Source organism: Prenolepis imparis, unplaced genomic scaffold (genome assembly GCF_030444845.1).
Source record: "Prenolepis imparis isolate NDT839.2.m4 unplaced genomic scaffold, iyPreImpa1.0 SCAF_10, whole genome shotgun sequence".
Lineage (NCBI taxonomy): Eukaryota > Metazoa > Arthropoda > Insecta > Hymenoptera > Formicidae > Prenolepis > Prenolepis imparis.
In genome coordinates this window covers 7,204,802-7,222,700 of record NW_028141168.1, presented here as the reverse complement: position 1 = coordinate 7,222,700, position 17,899 = coordinate 7,204,802, and the positions used below count along the sequence as shown (strand labels likewise).

Below are 17,899 nucleotides of genomic sequence, written 5' to 3'. Positions count from 1 at the left end.
ATGAGGGTGGCGTGTTTTGCTAGATTCCCCTCTCTCTCTCTTCCCTAAAACTTTTTTGAAGGGTCTTAGATTATTTTAAAAAAAGGTGCAAAAAATTCTGCTATGCAATTAAATATCCACGATGTAAAAAAAAAAAATATATATATATATATATATATATATATATATAATAAATTGCATTAAAAGAATAAATTGCATTAAAAGAATAAATTGCAAAACTTTTTTTGCTTTTAGTATCAACAAAATATAGAAATAGTGTTGCATAATATAATTATTATAATATATAAGCTACTTTTTTTCAAAAAAATAGAACGGAGATTTAATTTTTATTGTTATCAATCCTATCTAAAATATATCTTGTAATAAAACTTATCGCTTCTTTATTAAAAATTGATCCAACGATGTTAAATTAAGATTTAAAAAAAAATTGTAAAAAGTTTGAAGGAAATCATATAAAAAAAATCAGAAAAATAATTGTGTTTCCGCATATTTATCTTCGCTCATTTGTCCGCGGACCGAATCTAACAATAAGTAAGCAATATCGACGTCATCGATATATTGAACCTTTTATTGTTTCAGTTCGATCTTCGTGGGAGGCTGCGCAGCGCGTAAAGATAAACATCCATACGCAAGAATAACATCTTCCGGGTCCCTCTAATCACAACACTCGGAAGATACCTCGTACATAAGCGAGGAACACGAGTAGGAAAACACTTTTGATGAAGCCATCAGAAAAAAAAATTAGAAAACGATCTGATAGTTCATCAATGCAGGTCATTATTCAGGATAATATAAGGGAAAATTGCGCGTATAATAATTGGGAAAGAGTTGACAATTTCTTGGAAAAATAGATTTTGGAGAAAAATTGTTAGTTATCGGAAAATTAATTCGAAAATTACTTATTCAAACCGAGTTTAAAACGTTATAATTAAATAATTTTCATGGAATCTTGTGACGCGGCAATTAAATGGCTGGATCAAATATTAAGGATGAAAAAATAAGAAACAATGTAAAATAATAACAAGAAAAACGTCAGAAATAAAGTTATATGTACAAAATTTGTAAATAGATTGGATTGTTAAATTGTGATCAAGGTATTTCTAATCTAAGATAATTATATTTTTATATAAATATATTTTATAAATATTATATCAATATAATATTATTAATATTAATATTAATAATATTATATATGATATTAATAATCCAAGTTTTCTTCGTAAACTGTTTTATATAAAAAACTGACTCAGTTTTGTAATTTTATTCGGATTATTTTGATACACATATTCCACACGCTGTTCTACAACGTTTCGCAAAATTGCAATAATCGAAAATAGAACGATTTGAGCTATGCTCGGTTCTAATGGCACTTTGAGTTCGCTAGAGAGGATAGTTACACATTACATAGTATTGCGAATGTCTTAAATGTATATCGATAATGAGTCGTTCGAGATATTCGGCAAAGCGCTTTTTTAGCTGCCTCACATTATACGAATAAATACAGATAAAAGGGGGTCGAGATACAGATAAAAGGGGGTCTAGATTTATATAAAATTTTATTAGATTATGCCAGTATATAAATTTGCTCTGCCAAAAATAGTAAATTAAAAGGAATTAATAAGAATTGATGCACAGCGAAGTTGTGAATTTCTTTAATTTTCGATATATCAAAAGTTCGGAACTTATTAAAAAGTTTATTCTACTCCTTTCTTTGTTTCCTTTCTCATTTTTCTTTTTAATTCTCTTAAGAGAATTTAATAATTTATTCTTTAAAACCAGAATACGTCAAATTTGTTATACATTTTATATTGCACAAATTGATTATATCACATTCACACAACTACATCATTATACTCGACGAAAAAAAAATTAAAAATTCTTCAATTCCCAATATATTTCTCTTAGCATAATTAAACTTCTCGATTTGAAGATTAGAAGTGCAAAGAAGCGTTCGCGCAGAATAAATTCCTGTCAATTCATCTTAATCCAACTATTTTTCACAGAACACAGAGGTATATCTCAATGCGAAACGTGTATCAACGGCGAGATAAATGAATATTACATACAAGAGATTTTAGAGTGGAGGCACATATGAAACTTGCTTGATACGGTGCGATACTTACCTTACCGAACAAGTTCGGATAGGTTTACTTTATCGCAGCAATAACTTATGATTACCCCGTGTTCGAGACAAGTTTGATACAAATTAACCTTTACCGATCTACAGTGAAGTAAAACGAATATAACGATCGTCCGTTACAGAGTTATTAATGATCTCTGTTATCTAATTAATAATAAACCTTATTCTTTGTTACGACGTTAAAAAATCGTTCTCGGTCGCCCACGCGATATATATATAATAACATCGCGTATTTATTGGATCCGATTTCTAGAAAAAGTTATACAAAATATGACACGGTATATCTGCTTACGATATGCGATTAGAGCGTGTTATCACTCGTTAAAACTATGTCTAAGTTTATTGCCAGTTGCGGGATATATATTGGTAGGGATATCTGTCATAATAAACTGCAAAGAACGTGTGTCTATAAAATATATGTCGTCTACGTAATAAATGATATCGGCGAAGACACGATATAAGTAAATAAATAATTTGCATGTATACTATTGCAACACTATATGTCTATATGATAGTCTATCTGTAATTCGAAGTTTGGAAAAAATCTGTTTAATCAGAGTGATAAAATCTATTAGTAGTACTTTAATCTTTAGATTACATCTATTAGCTATTAATAACGGCAGTCTCAGCCAAAAAGTTTCTAATTCTAATATGTTTCCATAGCACATCGTGAACGTTTAATCCCTCCTCAAAGTAATAATCAATCAACGATATTTGCAGCACACATAGTAATTATTTCGACTGCATATATTTAATATATAGTGTTAAAAATATTTCTACATATTTAAAACTCTCAAGGAAAGTACTATTATAAGTACTGTTATCAAAAAATTACTTAAATTTTTTTATGGAATGAAGTATCTCTATCTACCTGCAATCTTTAATAAATGTATGAAAATGGCTAAAAAATAATAACGTAACTATTGTCAAAAGATAAATATATGTAAAGATACGGTTTATTACATACGTATATTGAATAATTTTTTAAATAAAAATAATCGGAATAATATAATACATTGATGCATGATCCCAGATTAAATATAATTTAGCAAGATGCTTAAGCACGTTAAAAAACTATTTTTATGTCAATATATAATCTATTAACATTCATAAAATCCGTATATTTATTTCAAGTTTTGTTAAAAGGTATAAATAGGAAAAGTTTAGTAGTTTTTCAAATCATGTTCACACTTTCCCAGCTACATCCCAAAAATATATTTTTACAGGATGATTGTCAAGTAAGCTTATTGGTACTAATGAGCAATAGATAAGATACGATATGATAATAGATAAGATATGAAATTATCCCTTCGCGGCCCAAATTACTTTCCATAAATGAGCAAGTGTTAAATTGCGTATTCAATTCAATCTTATTAGCGGGTCCAATATATAACAGTCAATTATTATTATCAATATTACTCGAAAATATTTATGAAGAAATATTTCGAGAAAAAATAGTTTGCTGATTATAATCATACTTTTTGTCTCGAAAAACTAAGAAGAATTCTCGCCACGAGCATTACGTCATGTCCGACAGTCGTCTCGACACGAAATTAAATTAGGGAGAGGATAAATTAGTCAATTTGGCGAGGAGAAGAAAATGACGAGAGGAAAAAATCCAAAACGTAATAAAAGAAAAGGCAATAACAAAAAAATATGTTCTAGATTAATATAACATTTGTCATGTAACAAATAAATTTGCGCGCCATATTCAAGCGCGCAAAATAATTTACAAAAATTATATATCGTCCTTTTATATATAAAGTCACACATCTCGGAAAATTATTCGATCAATGCATTTGAATCATTCAAATTGCATCGCGTCACATTGCAAAAAAAGTGCAAAGGAAATATCAATATATATATATAATAAATTATTTTTCAGTGTCCTGCGCTGTAATCAAATTCCAGTCAATTTCGCCAGTTATTGTTATAAGTGCACAGAGAAATATTTTACGTAACGATATGTCCAATGAAATTCCACGCGCTTAAGCAGCGTTTAATAAATAATTACTTCGAAAATATATACGAATTAACTTACGAATTACTTAACAAATCCTAACAATCTCGATGACGTATCAAACGATAGTCATCCTTCAATTTTCTAATGGATCGGAATCAAAGATGTATAACGATCGTTCGTGAAAATAACGGGCGAACGATCGCAAATGAAGACCTTGAAGTGTATATAAAGTTTTTAATCAATAAAATAATATCATTGAGACACTCTGGCACTTGAACAACGCGCGAGCAAATTACGTAAAAGAAACCTACAAATTAATATGTTACGGAGCGAAGATGATTATCTTGCGCTTTCAAAAATCGGTGACAAGTTTGTAAAATCTATATATCGATGAGTATAATAAAAGTTGAAGAAAAATTAAGCACATTCTAAAATAAAATCCAAACAATTAACGCGGTGATTTTATCAAATCAAGGCAATTTCGCGCTTTCGTTTTCATAAAACCACCGATAATGTTCAAAAAAAATTTACAAAAGACGTTTTGAACTTCAATTATTAATAATACGAATATACTTATCGATATCATGATTTTACACAATCGTCAGTGATGTCATAGAATCAACGCCGTAACATATATGTATAAGGTAACCATCGCGCTTCCGACACATGCTCAAAGATCAGTCACGGGTCCCGATAGATTTACATTACTATCAATCACGAGCGGAGTCTTGGAGTCGCTCGCGATCGAATCTTTATCACCACTTTTGGACGCGTTCGGTTTGTGGATATCATCGTCGTCGTTGTCATTGTTTTCATCATCGTCCTCCACCTCCTCCTCGTCCTCGGACGATGATGACGATGATAACGGCATCCGATTCATCGGTTCCTTGGTCGGACCTTCAGGAATGCGATACACATCGGATGCCAGAACGTCGCGAATCCTGCTTACGGCTTCCATGGGACCGTTCACCTTTTTACGCAGTATCTCCACCAGCTTCTCCATTCTGACAAATTATGTTTCATGTCACGTTACATTCATTCATGCCGGCTTGGATGCCGTTTTCTTCCACCGCTAATGCATCCAAAGATGTAAGAATCTCTTTAGAAGCGAGCAAAGCGAAAGTTTCAGCGAAAAGCCATGCTGCCGGCTAAAAACAGAAGAAAACAAGGCGATTCGGTGCCTGCATGCCTTCCAGACGAAACGTGTGCTGGGAGAAATCTCTCCGAGAGAAGAATGTCGATGGATCTTCGAGGAACGGAAGGAATATCATGCAAGCGAGAGTGCATTCACAATTTATGCAGATGATCTTTCGTGAGATGATCTTGCGTGAGATGATCTTGAGAGAAGATGTATAATAGTTCGACAAAAGTTCAATCCGACTTAATATCATAATGACATCGCAAATTACAATATTTTATTGAATTAGAGGCTTTTAAATAACATAAAAGAGTGAAGAAATATTTTTTAGAACAATTCAAAATTTCGCTAAAATTTTTATATATTATTTAAGAAATTACTCAATAATCATTTTTCTTAAAAATAATATAAAAATATTCTGAAGTAAAAATGATATACTGCAATATTTAAATAGAATCTGAACTACACTAAAACTTTCTTATTTTAAGAAAAACAATTATTGGTAAAAACTTTAATTCTCAAAATAAATGGTTTTTAAATGTTTACGTTGCGATAATACATATCCAAATATAATTATGATACATAAAGATTATAATATATATATAAATATAAATTCGAGTCAACTAAAAGTCATATAAAATGAAATGCACAAATCATGCAGAAATTATGGCCATAGCAATTATTCCATTAATAAACAGTAAACTTTTACTGCTTATTAAAAGAATATACATATATGGAACAATATATAATGCAAATCACAATACAAAAAGCATATAAAAAATATATATACAATATACAATATGGCATACACAAAAAACACATCATACAAATAAAACTAAAAATAAAACTTATAATAAAAATTCATAAAATTAGAATGTACGAATAAAAACATGCTGTTAAAATTTTGCTATACTAACAATCAAAAAGCATTTAATATTTAACATTGTAATATGATTGAGATATATTCTAAAATTCGTTAAAAAAGTATTTATTATACATATCTGCTTTTTACATATATTTGATGCATATTTATAACTATCTAGATAATTAAAGTTATCTACTAAAATAAACAACAAATATTCATGAATTAATCATGTCATCAAAATTTATATAATTATGTGCAATGTGTAACAAATAATAATAATAATAATACAAATTAAAGTGTCTGCATACTTAAATAGCAGTTGGAGCAATTACTACGATGATCTATGCAAAATATTTATTAATCATTAATATTAATCAGTCACTATTCTTTATCTCTCTTTCCGTGACAAAATTCTCGATAAAAAAATATTTCACTAGAATATAAAAATAAAGAATATATATTGAAATATAAAAATTATACTGGAATTATAATAGAATATAAAAATTACTTTATCTTCAAAAATGTAATAAAAATTGCTATCTTCAGTTAGCAGACATTTTTTTCTCCAATTTCCTTTTAAGATGCAACGCTTTGAAAACAGTGCTGTAAAATATCGCGAATATACTAAAGAATGAATTACGTTATTCCACTATTTTATTAATTAACTATATATACATTATTTTATAAGCAAAATATGTATATTTAAAATGTCATTAAGCTATTCCAAAAGTATGATCAACTGCATAAACTTCTGAAAATAAAATTTTGTCTTCAAAAGTAACTTATATATAAATATACATATATTGGCATAACGTAACTCCCTTGAAGCATAAATACATTGCATAAATACATTGTACGAAAAAGCATGCATGATGAGTGAATAATAGACCTACGTGCTATTCGACATGTACATAGTAGTAGCCTCTAGTAAAAAGCCCCTTGAAGCCCCTGATATCGATGACGTGAGTGAGTAGTAGCGTGATCTTTATTTATTTATTTATTGTTTGCCGGGGCCCCGCGCGTACGTAACTTAGATATAGGCTGTGGTGTAGGTGGCGCGTGAAGGTGCTCTTTGGGTTCTGGAGATCGGGGTTCTCGTCGAGCAGAGGTTTTTCGGCATGATGGAGCCTCCAGTGACCACGGCAACGTCCGGCACCTCGATGATGTCTCGATGATCGTCATCGCGAGAGCAACAACCTTCGTCCTCGCTTATCGTGTCGCGACTGGCCCCGATGATCGCGTCGCTTCTGAAGGAGCACGAAGAAGAACTCGTGTCGACCTTGGCGTCCTGACGCGGCTTCTTGTCGGTCTCGCTGAACGATCTCCTCAAGTTGCCGTTCCTCCGTCGCGGAGGTTTTTTCAAACTACCTCGCTGATTGCGAAACGTACATTTTTGTGAACTCGGATGATGATTAATCGAGCTCTCCACTTTGCTCGTCGTGTCGCTCGGCAAATCCTTCTGCTCCTCGAGAATCCTTGCTTCATCCTTTTCCATTGCCGTTGTCATTTCCGCGCATTTCCCTCGAAGATCCTGACGATCGCCGACAGTTTGCTCCTCCGACAATGAACTGTCGGTCGTCAACAAGTGTCTCGTATCTATTTCCTTCTCGGTTAATTTTACTTTGCCGTTGTTTCTCACGGCGTCAACAATATCCGCTTCCTTTCGATTGAAGAGAAGCTGGTTATCCTTCAACGTAGATGAAATATCTGGATGAATCACGGTATTGGCAAGTCCTGCTGAAGTCCTCTGGTTTTTGATCTTATCCCGAGATTCGATTCCCATCGCGTTCACGGTCTCGGAACACCGAGAATCATCTTCAGTTGACTGTGGAAAGTTCTCAGACTCCGGTCCAGCGTTTCGATTCGCATCCTCGGAGACGAGCGAAAGTGCCGCTACCTCCGCGGAACGGGAAGAAGAACGCAAAAAGGAGGAGGTGGGGTGCAACGAGATCGGGGGGACCACGGGGGACAAGGAGCAAGTGTCGGTAAGAGCGTTACGCACGGGGGTGCTGGTTACACAGGGCGTATCGAAAGTTACACGCGTAACAGATCTGGATAGCGCAAAGTTTACGCACTTCGCCGCGTGGTTCTCGGCCAAGGTCCTGGTCGCCCGCGCCTCCTGGAGCTCCCGTCGCAGCGCCAGGGTCTCCTCCTCGAAGGCTGCGATCTCGCGACCCCCGTTGCTAAGTGCGAATAGAATTGATTTTTTTTTTAAGGGGCGCGGGCTTTTTAAGGGACGCCATGAACGTTGTGTGAATCAGCGAAGATGAAAATTAATTTCAAAGAAACTGCGCTCGTCGACGCAATCGAAATAAAGATGCGAAAGATGTTGAAAATTATTACGTATAAAATTAAGATAAAATAAATCGAGAGAGAGAGAGAGAGAGAGAGAGAGAGAGATCATCGTGTGGATAGCTATACGAAGACTTATCCAGAAGTGAGATTCAAACGTTTCACCATTTATCATGGCTTTCACTTGCCTTTTATTTTAGCTATAGGATTTTAGAAAGCGTTAGATTATCATGAAGCTATCGCAGAACGTATTTTACGCGATATATCGCGTTCCAATTTTCAGCAACGTTTAATAAAATTATTAAACGAAACGAGATGGACGATGTTGCAATGTATGCTCGCGGTTTATTAGGTGATAATTACTTGTAAACAATTTGTCATATATATATACAATAATATAAATAGAATATAGAGAAGGATTATACCCGCCCCTATATATGCGTGAAAATCATGAGCGCAGGGTGAGTGTATGATAAACAGCGATGAAATAAACGAGGGGCAAATTAGAGAGAAATAATAATTAAAACCAAAATCGTCTTGGACGATTTTTTTATCAGATATTCGGCCAAATTCTCTAAAGGCTCGCATTACTGATGCGCGTCTCAAATATGTATGTACATCATCCTCAAAACAATGTTGAGGATACAAAACGAATACAAATAAGAATTAAAGCAAGCTTCTAAATATTTACAGATGCTAAAGAGCTTACTTACGTTGCGCTCAGCTTCAACGCCATCAGTTCCTCCTCCAGTTTCGCGACTCGCTCGTCACTTTCTTCCTTCTCCTTCGTCAACTTCGACAATTGATTCTGTAATAAAAGGAAAAACACAAAATATAATATTCGAAAATTAATAACTACGTAACAGATAGAATTTGATGATCGATACTATTCGTTATCAAATGCTTCGGAACAGACAAAACTGCCGATGCTAAATATAAATAAAAGTCTAAATAAGATAACACATTTACGAGTCTATCGAACAACAGATTAATCTATAAGTTCAGGGGCATTTCCTGAGAAGAAATTTTTTTTTTATCAGAGCAAATAAAATGAAATTTATCTTTTTAATCATATGATATAATATATGATACCTATAATATATATATATATATATCTTCGACAGTTTTATCGAAAGTTTGTTGTCTTACTGAGAAGTAATTCTCCTGAGAACCCTTTTCGTCAAATATTTTATCGTGACAAACATTACATCCTAACCTACCCTAATCTACAATAAGATCAACGTCGAACTATAATCGAATAACTATTTCTTATCTGTTTGAATCACCTTATCCTCTTGTTCTCCATGTTTGTATGTTTGTATGTTCCAAAAAGAAACAAAATTAAACATCGCGTGTGCGTGTGTAAAGAGCTACAGAAACTCTGAAGCAACCTTGATCGACTCTCACGCGCAGCAGAATTTACATGGACGTGGAGGGTCCCGGAGGTTCAATTACGAGATTGCCAATATGCAGGCGACATGGCGGTGGCGGCCATCGCTTCGGCTGATGAGGCTAATGGATGGTTGAAACCCGAGAAGACACGGCAAAGAGGAAAAAGAGGCCAAGGGAGAGGCCCCTGACAGCCGCTAAGTGCGCTCCGTCCTTCTCCACTCTTCCTCTTCGTCTATCCGACTATTCCGACTGGATGCCTCCTCTTCCTCTCCCCTTTCATCCCTTCGCGGATCCCGCTGCGTTCTCTCTCGCTCTCGCTCACTTCTCTCCTTTTTTTTTTCTCTTTCTCTCTTTTCTGCAACGTGCTGTGGATGCCCTTATGTGAAACCTAATCACTTTTAGCGCGTCACGCGGATATTTCGTATTATGTCTACATTGCGTTCTCCGATATCGGCCGACTTTATTAGCTATCTCTCTCTACAATTCGAATTTTCCCTCCTCTTTCTTGTCCCCTCCTTCGACAATCAAGTTGCACGTGCATTAAATTCTAATCGGTTAATGCGTTATTTCTCAAAAATAAGTCTCGGATCTAGTTTTTAAAAAGAATATTTAAAAAATCCTTTTTCTCTCTTTTATCTTCAATTGAAAATTTTTTTATTTATAATAAAATTATATATTTAACTAGATATATTTTCGTATTTGATTTTGTACTTTTTGCAATGCTGGTAAAAGTTAAAAGTGTAATAAAAAGCGATTACACGTTTGTACGATGTTTGTACACAGTTATACAATAAAAAAGCATAATTTGTATTAAATATTCCCTTCTATTAAATCGATACGCATATGCGAATGTATATAATAAACGACACATTTGCGTGTTTGTACTAATGTATACAATATAACGTTCTAATGCATATCACGATTATTTCATCAAAATAGCAAATAGTATATTACGGAAAATTGATTCGTTTAGATAATACATATGTGTGATCCTGATTATTCGCACACATGGCTTTCTGTTGGTGACCAATTAACAATTTAATAACGTATTGCATCATAACAAAATTATAAAAATATAAAAAAATATAAAAAGTTACTACTGTATCTCTTTTGACGATAAACATCGCAGTTAAAAGACAGAGAAAATGCATAGAGAATAACATTTTATGCATAAAAACAAAATTTGAGATTGGTCTAAATAAAGATTATTAATTAAATAAGCGATCATAAATATAGAAATATCGGAAACATCAATTGTACGACTCTCGCATATGATAACCGAGAAAGGGAAAGTTGGAAAAAGGACCGATAGATACCACAATCACCTGGCAGTCCTAATCAAACAGAACGCAGGAACGTCTGCGCAAACATTACGTCCATGATCGTGACCCGGAAGAGCGAGTGCCGAAAATATTGAACCGAGTGCTCATATTACCGTATCTCAATAGCAAGAAGACACGAGCGGCATGAGAAAAAAAGGGTTCTCTTAGTAGCTCCGCCGCTTTTGTTTTCTATTCCCACATTCTCCGAGCAAGCCCGACGAGCTTATGACATCTCGATTAACTCCAACTCCTAATTCTAACTATGATCTTTCAATAATTTTGATTTCAAGAATTTGTGTATTTTTTTAAACACAGACGATTAATAATAATGACATGATATGATATATGACGATATTTTCTCAGGAAGAATAATGAGCGAAAAAAGTTATCTCTAATTTGAAGATTTCAAAATTTTGTATGTGTGTCTGATGCTAGGTACTATATTCATTACTCTTTTATTTATAAAAAATTACTATTATTTTTAACATGATTTGATGATATTAGAAAAACAATATAACAGTAAATTTATCAAAGACATAAATTATTAAATGTTTAATAAAAACGTTTTTTAAAAATTATTTCTTAGTTAATTTAAAAGTTGAAAAATGCTCAATTATATTGCAATCAGAGACACATCGACATCTTTAAATTTGAAAAATTATTATATGTAAAAAATTAATACATAAAAATGTTTTTACTGTACAAGTACATACCTTAAGTTCTTCCATTTCTTTTGTTTGTTGATGACATCTTTCTTCTAACATAGATTTGACTTTTGTAACTAAGCCTTCTTCACAATTTTTATTAGCTTCTCTAATTTCGCCTATAAGTCCTGAAACAAATAATATAGTATTTCATAAAGTTGTAATGTAATTAATGAATTGTTGTTCTATATATAAAAATTAATTGTATAAAACTAATTATTATATCTCCCCCCAAGTTATATTTTAAAATTATATCTACCTGATAACATTCCAGGTTGATAATCTGTAGGCGTATTGTGTTTGCATTGTGCTAATTTTTCTTTAATGTTTTCTACATATGACTTAGTCTCACTGAGCTCTTTAAACAATTGATTGTTATATTTCTTTAGTTCTGTCATCTGTAACATAATATTTGAAAAAAGAATACATTAATAAACAATAAAATATATTATGCATTTTTATTTTATTATATAATTATATTAATATTCAATATTATATATTAAATATTTTATCGAAACTATAATTATATTAACAATATTGTGTTTAATCTCAATATATTTTTAAATGAATAAAGAAAAATACAAACCTGTTCAATAAGCGACAGGACAAGCTTGTTACTACGACTAATTGTTGTTACAGAACTTCCACTCTCGATGCTGTCGGAATCATCAGAATTGTCTGAATGAGGCAAATTCTCCGCAGGTCCCAAACCAGGATCTGAATATCTTCTCTGCTCCGAATTCATTTCGTCACTATTGATGCCACTGTCTTTGTTAGCCGTAGCTGGTAGACTGGCGTAGTCTCCATTTTGATGAGCAATATGCACCGTGGACTCCAATCTTCCATTTTCTCGCAGACTGCCATAGCCGTTAACCACATTATTGTTCGCATTAGGACAAACGTTGGCCAGATGCTCGTTACAGTGACGTCTGTGTCTACCGTGGACGGTTCTGACGTTCGGCATCGGCATCGGCTGGTACATCCTGTACATCGCTGGCAGTGAAACCGGCTGCATAGCGTATGTCAACGGCATCGGAGAGTAGCCGCACACGCTCGGGTCGGACATCGCGGCGAACAGACGTTGTCCGTTACCAGGCACATTCTGAGGAACTCCTGTCTGCCACAGCATCTGCGGCGGATACTCGACGCTGGGCACCAGGTTACCGTCCTGCTCGCTTCGAGGATCGTTCGTCCAGGTATTCGGCAGCGTGTCCTGCGGGTTGCCCCTGCGGTTGCCGCGTCTCTTGCTCTTCCTCGAGGTACTCGACAGTCCTGGACGCGGCGGTCCGGACGCTTCCGACAACCTAACGCAATTGACATTCATCATCTCTCGGTCGGACCAAAATATAACCTCGCGATGGGGCGGGATTGAAGGAAAAATGTTACCTCTTCTCCATCGTCCTGGCGGACGATTCGATCCGCATCAAGACGCAGCTTCACTCGACAGCATCTGCGGGACAGAGATGATAGCTGATTTGAGTTCGATTTTTGTTGCAAACCCGCGAAATCACGCGAAATATTCCCGAATTTCTAGCGCGAGTCCTACACACACTTACAAGTCGAGAATACATCGATGCGCGCATGCGCGGTCGCGCGCATCATGTTAAATACGTGTCAAACGACCCGGATTTATCGACAAATCGAGGGAACTCGAAGAAGATAACGCGAGACGGAAGGCAAAAAATCGTTCCGGATCGTCAGGATGGATAAAATTGCTCACCCGATGTCGATTTGACGATGAATAACGGTGGATATTGTCCTCTCATTCTCCAACGACGAAGTTTTGAATTTCTGTAATGGCGACTAGAATCGATACTATCGATAATCGACTCGACGACAGTCGATGATGACGTATGTGTGTCACGTGAGACACAGTTTGCCAATTTCGGGTCGCGTTACCATAGAATATACAATATATAATATTAGGGCTGGATTCCGTAATGCACATATGCACGTATTTTCTATAATATACGTAATGTGTACTATAGATAAATGCGCGCATATGCGCTTTATGGAATCCAGCCTAGAGCGCGTGTCGATGAACGCGGCGCGTTTGACTTTGAATCGACTTTAACCTTCGCGCGTCGCGCGGCGTCGGAATTCGGTGCGCGGAGTGGGGGCTACGTGGTGGGGTGGGTGGTGGGGGGCGCACCGCCGCGCGCGCATCCCCCCACCACGCAGCCCCCACTTCGCGCACCGAATTCCGACGCATTCCAAAGTCGAACGTCGAACGCGCCGCCGCGCCGTGCACATTGACACGCGCTCTCTTTCTCTGTCTCTCCCCCGTCTCGTGTTGCGCGACCTGAAATAGCAGTGTGGGACTGGGACAGGCTTGTGCGACATAACCTCGAAATGGCAGCAGGGGAGACACGAGTGAAAAATGAAAAGAATAAACCGATCTTCTGCGAACTGTCCGCTAGCGATTTAGAACCGGAAATTGCGGAGATCGAGAGTTTATGCGTGGAATGCGAGGAAAATGTAAGCAAACGCTTTTTGTTTGATTCACCTAATTTAATTGAAAATCTTGTCTTTAGTGATTATACGAGATGCATGTTTTCTAACTAAATTGTTTTGAATACTTGTCAGGGGATTACCAGGTTGCTGTTAACGAAAATTCCACATTACAAAGAAGTGGTGCTTATGTCCTTCGAATGCGAACACTGTGGCTATCACAATAACGAGATACAAAGTGGTGGAAAGATAGCGGAGAGAGGTATCAAAATAACATTGCAAGTAACAACACAGCAGGATCTGAATCGTCAAGTGGTTAAATCTGATTATACCAGCATTCATATTCCCCACTTGGACTTTGAGATTCCCGCGCAATCTCAAAAGGGAGAAATTACAACGATAGAAGGAATAATCGATAGGAGTATTAGAGCTTTGGAACAGGATCAGCCAAGACGACAGGAGGAATTTCCAGACACTGCAGTCGAGATAGATCTATTCATCAGCAAATTACATACACTGAAAATATTTGACGAGCCATTTACCATAATCTTTCAAGACATCTCAGGAAACAGTCATGTAGAGAATCCCAAAGCTCCGATCAAAGATAGTCAATGTAATATAACGTACTTCAAAAGGACGAAAGAACAAAATTGTACGCTGGGAATTTACCTGAACAATGAAGATGCTTTGCTCAAGCCTATACAGGAGGGAGAGTATACTCTGGAACAGATCGAAGGCGAAGTGTTGTCCTTCCCCACCAATTGCCCAGATTGCAACAGCCCCTGCGAAACAAATATGAAAGTGACAAGTATCCTTTAATTATATATGATTATATTCTTTTATTTATAATATTATTTATAACATATATTATATAATATTATATATAATATTATTTAATATTAATATTATTTATTTTATTATTTATTATATAATACAATATTTTTTTTCTTGCAAATGTAATAAGAATATCATTTTGGAGGTAAAAGAATAATATTTCTATTTATATATAAAACTTTTCTCTAAATTTCTCAAACAACTCTGATTATTTTAATTTCAACATATTTGCACTATTACAAGAATATATGAAATGTATCTATTTCTACAACAAGTTGTATAATCTGTTTTAAAAATAACAATCTTTCAATCTATATCAATATGTACAGGCACATTTGTTTTACTGAATGTTAACTTATTATATAATATTATATATAATAATATTAATAATATTTTAATATTCTTTTTATAATATTACAATTTATTATAATATTATACTTCATAACTTATTATTAAATGTTAATTTATTCTAAGTGTTAAATTACAGAAATATTATAATAGATTTTCCTTAATGCATTATTAAGATATACCGCACTTCAAAGAAGTTGTCATAATGGCAACATTCTGCGAGACTTGTGGTCATAGAACTAACGAGGTGAAGAGTGGCGGTGGAATTGAACCTCAGGGAGTCAGAATCGAAGTGACAGTGACAGGCAAAGAAGACTTTAGTCGAGATTTATTGAAATCCGAAACTTGCGATATGGAGATACCTGAACTCGAGTTAGAAGTTGGTCCAGCTCTGGGCGGTCGATTCACAACCGTCGAAGGGATCATAATAGCGATAAAGGAACAATTATCTTCATCTATGGCTCTCACTGGAGACAGCAGTGATTTGGAAACCGGAAAGAGGATGAATTTATTTATTGCTCATTTGGAAGAGGTTTTGGACGGTGAAAGAAAAGTGACTCTAGTTTTAGATGACCCGGCTGGAAATAGCTATGTGCAAAGTCTCTCCGATGATGGGCCCGATGATAGATTAAACATCAAGAAATACGACAGAAGTTTCGAGCAGAATGAAGAACTTGGACTCAACGACATGAAAGTTGAGAACTATTAAACTTGTGTTAAATTAGAAGAATCATCAAAGTATATTTGAAAAATAACCAGATAGCAAAACTTTCCATCGTTGCGGGTGTAACAAAGATTTTATTGTTCAACTAACTCATCGCATCGTGTAAATATAAATTTTATATTATTTTAATCGAAGCAAGCTCATTTCAGGTAACATTCTCTACTATATTTTAATAGTTTAGTCTATATTTTAATGGTTTAATCTTCAACTGCATGGCTGGAAGAGAAAGAAAAGTTTTGCAATATATATAAAAAGAATATCTTTGCGTAATTGTATAAAGATAACGTCAAGAAACATGTGGCATACACAATTGGTATCGCATCGAGTTTTTTCAAGGTAGGCAATCGTTTTATAACTTGAACACGCCACGATTCCGCGTCCATGTTCTCGCATATAGGATTATTAATGAATAACAAATCTTGTAGATTGGGTATTTCTTGCAAACGATTAAATTCAGCCCAATCTTTCACCAGATTATTGCCCATGTATAAAACCTTGAGCGCTTTAAGAGCATTGACACCTTTGATCTTTTCAATCAAATTATAAGATATCCATAATTCCTCCAAATGGTCTCCAATCGCCTCTAATCCCGAGAACGTTTTAATATTGTTTCTACTCAGGGATAAGATCCTCAAATATTTCAACGAATTAATGCCACTGATCTTTTCTATCATATTTGTCGATAAAGATAATTTTCTGCAAACGAAGGAAATTTTTTAAAGAAATTATTTAATCGATATATTCCCTCGAGTCATATATATATATTAACGTTTCATGTTATTGTTAATTTATGCAAAGAGAACAAACTCGACGTTGATTAATGCCGCCAAATTATTATCCATTCTTTCGATTGGAGGCCACTGGAAGGATAAAATTATTTCTTTTTGCTCGCTCGCGATTAATCCTGTTTTTTCCTCCCATCTTTGAATAGCTTCTTTGCAAGTTGTCGCTTTAGCCTACATTTACATAGTTTTATTTTCACATATATAAAGAATATTATATATTATATATGAATATTATATATTTCAAATGTATTTAAGAATAATTACCATAATTCAATCAAGCAAGAGATCAAAATTTCTTCCAGCAATTGAATAAATTGATTTTTCAATTTAAAAATAAATTCATACGTGTCGATCCGTTGCAAACATTAATGAATATATCGGCGAATACGTTAATACTTGAAGATGGAATAAATAAATATAAGCGAGTATAAGATCCTAACTTCAAATTGTATTCAAATTTTCACATTTTCAAAGTTTGCAAATATCTAGTGATTTTAGCGCGACTAGCATAAAGTATCCATTTCTTCAAGATGTGCCACCGAGTCCCGCAAACTGGACGACCAATCACCGAGCCGCTCGCCGACCCTCGCATCCGTCCCGGCCAATGACAGTCGAGAACGCGCGAGCTATCAAATCCACGCGAGATGCGCCGCCAGGCGCACAAGTGCAGTTCGTGCTCGATCGTGCGTTTAAAATGCCGAACCGTTCAAAGAAGGACAAGGTACGTTTGCCAGCTCGGTTATCCGTTATAAATAAAGTTTATTGTGTAATCCGGTAATCCGGTTAAAGATATCACGTAGTGCGCGAATGAAAGAGAAAGATAGGAAGAGAGAAAGAAGGGGAGAACGGTGTCTCCGCGAGAAAGAGCGAGAGCATAATCAGATAACAAGAGAGAGAGAGAGAGAGAAGGAAAGAGAGAGAGAGGGATTGGATTGGGCGAA

General features: G+C 34.9%; 4 protein-coding genes across 6 annotated transcripts; 1 reads left to right on the top strand and 3 right to left on the bottom strand.

Moving 5' to 3' along the window:
• Positions 1-1,227: 1,227 nt before the first annotated feature.
• On the bottom strand, positions 1,228-7,138 carry LOC145942047 (uncharacterized). Its single transcript, XM_083048525.1, has 2 exons — positions 7,000-7,138; positions 1,228-5,107 (listed from the first exon to the last, which is right to left on the bottom strand). The coding sequence occupies exons 1-2, from the start codon at positions 7,017-7,019 to the stop codon at positions 4,774-4,776; spliced, it is 354 nt and encodes a 117-aa protein (XP_082904651.1). The 5' UTR covers positions 7,020-7,138; the 3' UTR covers positions 1,228-4,773.
• Positions 7,137-13,683, bottom strand: LOC145942043 (uncharacterized). Of its 2 annotated transcripts, XM_083048519.1 has the most exons (7): positions 13,537-13,683; positions 13,203-13,266; positions 12,403-13,120; positions 12,076-12,214; positions 11,826-11,944; positions 9,112-9,206; positions 7,137-8,289 (listed from the first exon to the last, which is right to left on the bottom strand). In XM_083048519.1, the coding sequence occupies exons 2-7, from the start codon at positions 13,238-13,240 to the stop codon at positions 7,137-7,139; spliced, it is 2,262 nt and encodes a 753-aa protein (XP_082904645.1). In that variant the 5' UTR covers positions 13,241-13,266; positions 13,537-13,683. The 2 variants fall into 2 exon arrangements, with proteins under 2 accessions (XP_082904645.1, XP_082904644.1); XM_083048518.1 differs by lacking the exon at positions 13,537-13,683 and having other exon boundaries at positions 13,203-13,408.
• A 357-nt stretch (positions 13,684-14,040) lies between these two features.
• On the top strand, positions 14,041-17,555 carry Zpr1 (zinc finger protein Zpr1). Of its 2 annotated transcripts, XR_014426292.1 has the most exons (4): positions 14,041-14,294; positions 14,403-15,075; positions 15,626-16,275; positions 17,489-17,555. XR_014426292.1 is itself a non-coding variant. In XM_083048524.1 (3 exons), exons 1-3 carry the CDS (start codon positions 14,169-14,171, stop codon positions 16,156-16,158), a joined length of 1,332 nt encoding a protein of 443 aa, XP_082904650.1. In that variant the 5' UTR covers positions 14,041-14,168; the 3' UTR covers positions 16,159-16,302. The 2 variants fall into 2 exon arrangements, 1 of the variants encoding a protein (XP_082904650.1); XM_083048524.1 differs by lacking the exon at positions 17,489-17,555 and having other exon boundaries at positions 15,626-16,302.
• LOC145941476 (dynein axonemal light chain 1) lies at positions 16,371-17,135 on the bottom strand. Its single transcript, XM_083047587.1, is given in 2 exon segments — positions 16,371-16,869; positions 16,981-17,135. Coding segments are annotated over 2 exon segments (654 nt in total).
• Positions 17,556-17,899: the final 344 nt, after the last annotated feature.